At 44.4% G+C, this 10,385-nt stretch overlaps 1 protein-coding gene across 1 annotated transcript; it reads right to left on the reverse strand.

The window, feature by feature from the left end:
- Positions 1 to 7,433: 7,433 nt before the first annotated feature.
- LOC124665958 (transcription initiation factor TFIID subunit 13-like) lies at positions 7,434 to 10,194 on the reverse strand. The gene is made up of 6 exons (XM_047203315.1): positions 10,050 to 10,194; positions 9,500 to 9,951; positions 9,361 to 9,398; positions 8,450 to 8,509; positions 7,818 to 7,892; positions 7,434 to 7,722 (listed from the first exon to the last, which is right to left on the reverse strand). Exons 2-6 carry the CDS (start codon positions 9,828 to 9,830, stop codon positions 7,609 to 7,611), a joined length of 618 nt encoding a protein of 205 aa, XP_047059271.1. The 5' UTR covers positions 9,831 to 9,951; positions 10,050 to 10,194; the 3' UTR covers positions 7,434 to 7,608.
- Positions 10,195 to 10,385: the final 191 nt, after the last annotated feature.

Consider the following 10,385-nt stretch of genomic DNA (forward strand, 5'->3'; position numbering starts at 1 on the left):
AGCATTTTTGGGAGCTCATTAGAGCTGATTTCATGGCTATGGTTAAAGATTGGAATGAAGGGAAACTTGATCTTTATAGATTTAATTTTTCTCTCTTGACTCTTATTCCAAAGGAACCTGATGCTGTAAGTATACATAAGTTCAGACCTATAGCTTTGACCAATTGCAGTTTTAAGATTTTTTCTAAGTGTGCTACTAACAGGCTGGGTGTGGTTAGTGAGGAACTTATTTCCCCTAACCAAAATGCTTTTATTAAAGGCAGGTATATTCTTGAGAGTGTAGTATCTGCTCATGAAGTCATTCATGATGCAGTGCATAAAAATCAATCTGGTTTTGTTTTCAAACTTGACTATGAAAAGGCTTACGATAGGGTTGATAGAGATTTTCTGTTGAGAGTTATGAGGATGAGGGGCTTTAGCCCAAAGTGGATGTCTATCATTGAGGTCTCTTGCATAAGGGCTCTGTTGGTGTTCGAATTAATGATTATAATAGTCAGTTTTTCCTTACCAGTAGAGGGGTGAGACAGGGAGATCCTATTTCACCAATCCTCTTTAACTTTATGGCTGATGTCTTCACCAAAGTGCTTTGCAAAGCAGCTTTGGATAGTCAGATTGCTGGGCTTATGCAGAATCTAGGAGGGGGTGGGGTTATTAGTATGCAATATGCTGATGATACCCTCCTCTTTTTAGAAAATAAGTTACAAACTGCTATAAATTTGAAATGGATTCTAGCATGTTTTGAACACATGTCTGGAATGAGAATTAATTTTCATAAGTGTGACCTTGTTCATATTAATGTTGATGAAGAGGGTGCTCAGCTTATTGCACAATCTCTGAGTTGTAAGCTGGGAGCTTTCCCTATGAATTATTTAGGGGTCCCTCTGCATCACAGTAAACTTAGGAAAGAGGATATTCAACCTGTTGTGGGTAAAATTCTTAACAGAGCTGGTGGTTGGAGAGGGAAGCTTCTTAACCATGCTGCTAAATTAGAGCTGGTGAGAAGTGTTTTGGCCAGTATCCCTCTCTATCTCCTTAGTGTGATTAAGTTCCCTAAATGGGCAATTGCCCTTATCAATTCCCAAATGGCTCACTGCTTATGGGACAATTATAAGGGGCACCATAAGTATCATCTAGCCAATTGGGGTTTGGTTACTAGGAAGAAGTAATATGGAGGCTTGGGCATCCCTGATGTAGCAGAGATGAACATGTGTTTGCTAGCCTCTTGGATTAGGAGATATCAGTTGAGTGAGGATAAAATCTGGAAGAAAATTATGGATTCTAAATATACTTTGGATAACCCAAATATTTTTGCTTGCTCTTTAAATGGTGTGTCTCCCTTTTGGAAAGGAGTTATGTGGGCTGCCAAAGGTGCCAAAATGGGTTATCAATGGAAAATTGGTGATGGTAAGAACATTAAGTTCTAGGAAGATCATTGGTTTGGTTCTTGCTCTTTGGCCATTCAGTACTGGGAAATTTACTTCCTAGTGAATGAGCAGAATAAATCTATTGCTGATCTTTGGGATGGATCTAATTTGAAAGTGACTTTTAGGAGATGTTTTGATCATAGACTAATGCTGCAATGGTTTGAAATCCAACAAATTGCTCAATCTATTTCCTTTGATGGTACAAAAGATAGTCTGATTTGGATGTGGGAGGATAGTGGTTCCTATTGTGTGAAATCTCTGTATGCTGTGATCAATTTTGGTGGTATTACCCCTGTTAATATTCACTCTGTCTGGAAACTCAAAGTTCCCCACAAAATTCATTTCTTTCTCTGGTTACTTTTCCATAACAAGTTACTCACTAGAGATAACTTGGTCAAAAGACAGAATATTGATGATTTGACTTGTGTTTTTTGTAATGAAATGGAGTCTTGTCAACATCTCTTTTTTGACTGTGTAGTAGCAACAAAACTCTGGGGAGAGATTGGTATTGCTTTGGATATTAATGTTAATATTTCAAGTATGCATGACATCTCTGCTCTCTGGGTTAACAAAAAGAAGAATTGTAACATTAATATTGTCTTTGTTGCTGTGTTGAGAGCTATCTGGATTACCAGAAATGAACTTGTTTTCAATCGTTCTCAATGGCTTGGCATGCAGGGTTTGTGGAAACACTTGGTCTGCAGTTGTGTACAATGGAAAATACTCCTGAAAGAGGAAGGAAGAGAAGAAATGATGACGCTGCTGAACAGGTTGGAGGCTTCAGCTCGACGGCCACCGCTGCTATTGTGGCCGGAGCCTGGTTGACTCCTCAGAAGAGGGTCAGGTCAGCTTTGGAGGTCTGTGCTATGAACAATTCAAGGGGCTTTGGGCCGATGCTGATCACTGCCGAGGATCTGAGGAGGACAATGGAGGCGAACGACTTAATCCTGGTGGGTGATGGCGTTGGCTTCCAGGTCCTAAACCGCCCTTGAGCTTGGATGATGTGTTCTATCTTGATGGGTTGGTGTGTTTTTTTGTGCAAGTTTGTGTTTTGCCTCAAAACTGCTGGCTGTTTTCCCCCTGGTTGGGGTTTAAACTGTTATGTGTTGGCTGGGTGTGTTGTAAGATAAGCTCGGTAGGGGTGTGTGGAGTTGTGTGAACACTGTGTGGTGCTGTTTGGTTTCAATATATTTGGAACCGGGGCGAGGCCCTTTTTCTCTAAAAAAAAATTAAAAAGCTTGTTTGGTCTGTGATTTTTTCACGTTGGTTGCTCTGCATGCAACCTAAACATGTTTTGGTGATTCAAGCTCTCCAAAGAAGAAGCTGAATCCTCCCATCGGAATTAGATCGAGAGATAGTGACACATTCTATAATTGTGATGTCATTCAAAGCTTAGTGATAGAATGCACTATCGTTTTGAGGACCAACGTAAACCTCGCCGTGAGCTGACTAACCTCCATCCACTGCGAGGAAGAGGTGTATGTGGGGGAATGGGCGATGAGTAGAAGCCCCAAAGAAGAAGCTGGATCCTCCCATCGGAATTACATCGAGAGATAGTGAAAAATTCTACAATTGTGATGTCATTCAAAGCTCAGTGATAGAATGCGCTATCGTTATGAGGGACAACGTAAACCACGCCATGAGCTGACTAGCCTCCATCCACTGCGAGGAAGAGGTGTATGTGGGGGAACGGACAATGAGTACAAGCTCCGTTAGGTAGGGATGAAGAAGGACGAGCAGAGCTCTCATTTTCCCCCTCCCCCTCTCTCTCCTCGTTGCAGTAGTTGGGAGAAGTTCCCCCTGCTTTGAGCCGATCCGAGGTCCTCACCGGCGGCGATGCCGCCGAGGAGTGGCTGAGGAAAGGCTCCAACCTTTATTTTGTATATAATAGGTCTAGGGTTTGTTCCTCCATGGCGTCTGGGAGTGGAGTACCAGTTCTTCCCGGTTAGATCTGGTACGGCCCATGGGTGATCTTCTTCTATGCATGGCGCTGGTGGCGAGCGCTGCCGTCGGCGGAGAAGAATACCTTGGGGATCTCCGACAATAAGGCCGTGGTGTCGAGCTTTTGCGTCTTGGTGCTCTGGCGCGGCACCGGACGCTCGCAGTCGAGCTTCCTCTCTATGCTTTCAAGGTGGAAGGATAGCGTGAAGACCTCTGAGGCGAGCTCAGGTAATAACCGATGCCTTCTCCTGCTTTCCGGTGCTCGAGCTCTTCCCTTCCTCCCGGTCGGCCTTGGTGGTGAGGGAGAGGTTGGGGATAGCTCTATTGCCTTTGTTTGAGGTGGAGGGAGTTCGTGAAGACTACACCTACTGCAGCGATTCCCAAGCGACAACACCTCCCTGCCGTTGCTATCCTTGGCCAAGAAGTTGGCCTCGCCGAGCTCAAGCACAAGACTCTTGAGCGTTTCATCCTTGACGGGAGGATATATTTCAGCCTCGTCATGGCGTCAAGCGCCCGTATTGCCCCAAGTGGTCATGTCCCCGGCGGTGATAGGGTGGCCATGTGCAGAGGCTCTTCTTCTTCAGCGAACAAGGACTCGATCGCTTTTTTGCGATCTAATGTAGGGTTTTTTATGCAAAAAGTAGGGCCTATGTTGTAATTTCTTCTTCTCTTTAGGGCTTCCTTTTAATTGTACACCCATCGTTAACGCAGTTTTCCAGGTCCTTCGGGACCTTTCCCTATTCAAAAAAAAGGACGAGCACTTCCGGGAAATTCAGTTCGGGTCACGGTTGCATATGAACACGTTGTGTAAAAGCATATTTAAAAATGTCATAAAATCTAAAATAATTTTTCGGATGTACATTTACACATTATGTTTGTTCACAAATTTCGGGAAGAAAACATTATTTATGTCGGGAATGGATTTTGTACACACGGGGTGTGAGTGTTTCCATCACCGTCGATTTATTTATCGAGATTCCTACTCATCGTGGTAAGAGGGAAAAGTAGCTTTCTCTCTCCTCCTTTTGTCAAAATCTCAAAGGAAAATGAACGGTGATGGAAACATCGACACTCATGCGTGTAAGTACAAAAGTACTTCCGTATTTACGTCTCATGTAAATATTTTTTACACAAGACACATAAAATGGGTTTCCCAAAAAAAACTTGTGTACGAACGTAGAACATTTTTTTTTTGTTGAGAAACACAGTACAAATGCAGGCGCTCACATACACGCGCATACACTCACCCCTATGAACGTAGAACATTTGGATGTACATGGCAAATTTTTATAACATTTTGAAATTTGGTTTTTTATGTGTTTTTTATAATAGGTTCATATGCACCTAAGAATCAAAACACCACATCCCTTCACTTTCATGACTCATTGAAATGTAAGGTCAAATAGAACAGCGATAGAGTGCAGAAAAAGGGTGTCAATGAGAAGACGAGGCGAATAGAATGCTCAACTAAAAGTTCAGTTGATTGCTCAAGCAATATCAATTGTTTCCCTTAAAGTATGCAATTTTGGCACATGTTGAGTTAGGTATCACGGAGGTTGGATGTTGGGGTCTTACATAGCGTGAAAGACTTAAGAAAAATCTTAGTATTACCATTATAAATATAAAAAAAAAACCAATACAAAACGTCACAAATATTCAAAGATAAATTCGTCCATTGGACATGGTGAATATGGGTTTTATAAATTTTGTCCTAGAGTTGGGTTACTTTTATCAATAAAACCCTAATTGATCAAATAGCCTTAGACTAGCCCCAATGGGAGTATCATAAGTAGTATCATACATGCCATGTTGGCAAAAATCTGATGTGTCGCATCAATAAATGAGGTGAGAGATGAGAGTAGTATCATAATATGATACCGTATCATGACACATAAACCTAGAAAACTTCATAACAAATACATCATGTACACACTTTTGCATTGAGATTCTACAAAACATTAAATATGACATAAGTATGATACCATATTATGATACTATGCATTGTGGAGGTAGTATCATAAACTAGTATCATGTACATGATACTAGTGTATGATACTTCCCATTGTGACTAGTCTTAGCCATGCATGCTACCAAAGAGGACATACCAAAATACCACTAACATTAATTAATAATCAATGCGGATTTGCTATTTACGATGATAGCATGTATTCAATGTCGTTCGATTTTGCGTTGTGATTCGTGTGGTAACTTCCTGTTGTTAACATCTATCCGACACCGTAAGTAGTGGGTCACATTCACGTCAATAAAAATTAGTTGTGCTTGTTCCATGTTAGCGAAAAAAGAACCGTGCCATTCTTTGTCGCCAAAAAAAGCGAAGACCCGAATGTCACAGAGTTGAAGAGGGGGGCCCAACGCTGCAGCTGGAGGGATGATGGTGGGGAGTTAGAAGGTAGCCGACCCGATTGGGGGGAGGGGGGAAGAGGAGGGTGACGTCGAATAGGAGGTCGTGGCGCAGTAAGGAGGAAGGGGCAGAGCCACATCCTTCGGTGAGAGCGGAAGGTATAGTGCGTAACTTGGGGAGGGTGCGGGCACGGTGACGTGGTCTCCTCCGGCGCGAGTACCTAGGGGCGAGGAAGATGGCTGAAGCGGGGTGAGGCGGTGGCGCCCGATGACGTCGATGCAGTCGTGCAAGGTGGGAATTTGTGAAGACGGGGAACGGGTGGGAGGTGGATTTTTTTGGTAGAAAAGTGGGAAGTGGTGTCATGTCAAGTGTAAACTAAAAAATAAAAGATGAAAAATCAAGGTGGGGCATTAGTTTAGATTTTAGGGAAAAAAATGGCCCATCAAGGTGCGGTGATGGTCGGCACCTTACATGGCATGGCATGATACTCCTATTGTGGCTAGTCTTAGCCCAGTTAAAGTTACCACTAAACACTAGTTACACTATGACCGATCTTATATTTTCACATTAATTACCTACTTTCTTTTCTCTCTCCTCTGTTTTCCCTTGTTGAGATTCCCTCGTGACTGCCAGCCAGCGCCCCTTGCCTTGTCCTCCAGGGAGTGAGGATGGGAGTGGAGGCTGGGTATCCTTTGTACATGGTATGTGTAGGTCTAGTCTTAGGTTGTTGTTTGTCATGGTGAAGTTTGGCCTTGTGTCGTTCTCCCCGGCTCTCGCTATGACGCGAGCGAGCAATGCTACAGAGTTGCATGTGTGGTCCTTTGGTTATCCTCCATGTTGGAGTGCACTAGGGGAAGGCGAATCCGGCGAGGGCTCTCTAAATAAGCTCAGTTATGCCCCTTTTTTCTTGCAGGTTTGGCGAGTCCCCCTTTCTTTCTTGCTGTCTCGATGTCTCGATGACAGTAATGTAAAATGTTGTGCGATTCGCTTCAGATGTGTCTGGATCTAGAGCTCCGTGGGGATTCCTTGAAGCTGCACCGCTAATTCGGAGCACATCCTCAGTGGCACTGAGACGACCGCCTTCTTCATGCCGTTGTGTCTTCTGGCTGACAAGGCGGCCGCTCCAGGCATTGGCCTCGTCTACTGTTGTTCTTCGACGCCAATGCTTCTTCAACCTCCACGCGAACTAGCCAAGGTGGAGGCCCTTCTTCTTCAACACAGCATTCCCCATGTGCACTATTCCAAGTGGCGAAGTGCCCGGCGGCTACGTGGGTGGCCATGCTCTCAAGATCCTGTACAAGCTCGGTGGAGAAGGATTTGATAGCAATATTTATCTTGAGATCAGGGTTCTATTTGTAAAACTAGAGGAATGTATTCTATTTTCTTATTTTCTTGTGGTCCTCCTTGTAATATGTAAGCCCACCGCCCATAATTAATGCAGTTTCTAGGCCTGTCGTTACCTTTCCCTTGTTAAAAAAAATGTTTTCACATTAGTTCAGTTTTACTACTGCGCTCCAAACAATCTCTAGCTTCGCTTTATCAGCACAATCTCTTGCATGATAATTGATAAGCCACATGCTACAAATACTAGTATGTTGTGTGGCAGGGGTCTAAACAGAGCACATACCACTTGCTTTTTCCAGATTCAAAGTTAGGGCGGACTCTGCAGATATCAAAAGCCTCTTGCCACACAGTATGGCAACAAGATTGAGCAAATCGTACAATGATATCAATTCATTCAAGTGAAAAGTGATATCTGACGCCAACTTGACAGGAAACAAACTTCTGCAGCTTAATACTACATATATATACAGATGGATGCTGACTAGTGTCCAACTGACTGAAATATTGCAGATACTCTCGGGAGGTCCTCAAGGAGGTATTACTCATTAGTAACCACTAGCGTTTCTTCATTCACATCAAAAGCTTTCCTTGCTTGCTTGAGCTCTTCATTCATGGAGAGTAGCTCAGTAGCACGGTGCAGCTTACGCATATCCTAGAAAAGAAAAGTGTGATGATTAGTTTTGGAGAAGTCTGGTGACGTGAGTGAATACGCAGTCATGTATTTCTGATGTGGAGTCAGAAACACACCTTACGGATAAGGTAAAGAAAATCCTCTGTCAAGAGCTTCCCCCGCTTTGAAGCAACATTCTGAGCCTTGTGGACCTGGGAAAAAATTGAGCGTTGTGGATTGACTCAATTATGTAACCATAAACTGTTCTGAAAAAATCATGGAACTATTAAACAGACACAAACCTGTAAGAGACTTGCCTAACTTGCTAAATACTGTGTGCCTACGGATTCCTTAGTTCAACATGAATGGATTGTGCGTAAGGTAGATGAGTGCTCATTTGTACACAAGATTTATTTGAAATCACATTGACTTACTATCATATGGTGCAAAGTGTGGCTATCAACCAAACAGCCGTAAAACATTTTAGATAATTCACATTCCAAATCATGCATTGAGATGTCTATGCATATTCAGATTATTAAGCGAGAAACCAGTTACCCAATTATGGTCTATATGCATAGGAAACTACCTAAATCTTTCCAAAGTGTACTTAATGGACTCTAAAAGATGAATAGTGGGTCAACGGGTCACACAATCCACAAAAAGGTTGCAACAAAAATAACCTTTCTATCTGTGAATAGTTTGTACTCTCTTAGCAGGCCAAACAACATAAAACGCATATAACTGTACAAATGCAAGAATATCTTACCAGGTCAGTAACATATTCAACAACAATGTCCTCCACAAGCGCAACTGTTTCTGGAAGTGGCTGCAAAACCAACAAAAAAGGTGTCATATGCATCACAACTACAGAACATCTAAGCTTTGATTGGGGAGCAACATGTCCCTTTTAATCTGTTTTTTTAGAGCCCTCTGCTTATTTATTTATTTACTACACAAAGAGTGGAACCAAATTATTATAAGGCACGCCAGGCTGCCCGCACAGCGGCACCGTCAAGAAATAAGAGGCAATGCATGCTAGCCAGCTAAAAGTTTGGGGGTTCTGTAGGACCTGCGCAAAACAAATGCATTCTGGTTCGGCTCGCCTTAACATGAGAGGCTGCCCAATGTCTAGTAGCTCGTCATGACGGAAAATCCAGCAGTTATGTTCCTTCCCCACATTCAATATTACAAAGATGAAGAAGCTGATTTTTTGTGAAATTCTTTGTCGGTTTGGATCAGACCACTTCTCCAATATGCACCGATAGGATTGGTCGTTGTCTAATTGAAGGTTCAAAGAATCTCTAGCATTAATTCCTAGTTTTGCCTCTGCCTAGCGCCTAAACGCACGCATAGCACGATTAAAGGCTAGGCGTTTTGCTGTTGCCTAGCCCCCAAACGCGCCTTTTTAAAACCATGGTCTGATTGACTATAGCAGTTTTTGCAAATATGTTAGGTTGCCAGGTATGAACATTTTACTTCTGAAGATATTTCAACGATTAAATATCCTAAATTAGCATGGTGCTTGCTATGTAAGATCATTCTTGCAAGATGCCACTTGTCGCCCATTGCATCCCAAATTCTTAGATAAACTGAATTGATTGCATTCAGTTCCTACAGAATTCCTAATCAGAAAATTAGGGAACCAAAGAGACAAATGATCATCAGGGGTCAACTTACATTTGGATCATCCCCAAACCCATACATCATGTGCTGCACTGCAAGAATAGGAGCAGAAGTGAAACATAAGTAAGTGAACGTAGGAGGAAAACTGACAGAAGCGAACAAACACAAATTAGAAAAGGGAAGAAGGGCATACGGTCTTTCTGGAAGACGCCGCGCTTGCGCTTAAGGCTCGATGCGGCTGCCTCAGCGCCGCCGGGGATGTGGTGGTGGTGAGAGGAGGAGGAGGCCTGGCCTGACGCCGCGGCATGTGCCGAGGACTTGGACTTGCTCGCCGCCGCCGTGGCCGGGGAGGAGTGAGCCCCCGCGGCGGCCTGCGACGAGGACTTGGATTTGGCAACCGCAGGCGTGGCCGGGGATGGCTGATGGCCGTGGGCCGAAGGCGCTGCCGCGGCCTGCGCCGAGGACTTGGACTTGCCCGCCGCTGCAGCGGGCGGGGCGGTGTTGTTGCCGCTAGGGTTCTGCATCCCGTGCAGCGTCAAGGAGGGGCTGTGCAGAGAGAGGAAGCGGGGACAGGAGATTTGGGCTGCCTCCGCTTCCTTCCTGAAGGCGCACGGCACGGCCGTCGGGTTCCGGCTCGGTTTAGGGCTTCCCACCAAACATGCATTTAGAATAAGTGGGATTTAAAATTTGATCTAGATTAATCCAAGTTTGATGCGGATTATCCCACTAATCTATATCTATACCTTAAAGGTTTCTGCTCACGGACAGGTCCGATGGCGGCCGCCTCCGGGGCGAGAGCAGGGTTGAGCTCTGCTCACGGACAGGTCCGATGGCGGCCGTCCTGGGCGAGAGCAGGTTGGAGCTGCTCACAGACAGCGGAGGCGGGGACGGCTGGGGGTGGGGCGGTGAGCGAGAGGGGTGGTTGGGGACGAGGTGGCGTCGTGCTCGACCGAGACTGTGCGTCGAGGCGCTCGGATTGGGGTTGCAGACTGGATTGCTGTTACAAAACATGTTCTAGGGGGCGGAAAAGAAAACGACCAAGGAGAGTCTAGGGTTTGGTGGCCGGCTGGGCCGTTTTG

Source organism: Lolium rigidum, chromosome 6, assembly GCF_022539505.1.
Source record: "Lolium rigidum isolate FL_2022 chromosome 6, APGP_CSIRO_Lrig_0.1, whole genome shotgun sequence".
NCBI lineage: Eukaryota > Viridiplantae > Streptophyta > Magnoliopsida > Poales > Poaceae > Lolium > Lolium rigidum.

What these genes read in the sequence shown, in the direction of transcription:
- LOC124665958 (XM_047203315.1), bottom strand. Translation starts at nt 9,830, where the DNA reads ATGCAGAACCCTAGCGGCAACAACACCGCCCCGCCCGCTGCAGCGGCG. An exon ending in CGGCGTCTTCCAGAAAGACC is followed by an intron (nt 9,399 to 9,499) that starts GTATGCCCTTCT and finishes CTATTCTTGCAG; the next exon opens with TGCAGCACATGATGTATGGG. An exon ending in TTGAATATGTTACTGACCTG is followed by an intron (nt 7,893 to 8,449) that starts GTAAGATATTCT and finishes ATTTTTTCCCAG; the next exon opens with GTCCACAAGGCTCAGAATGT.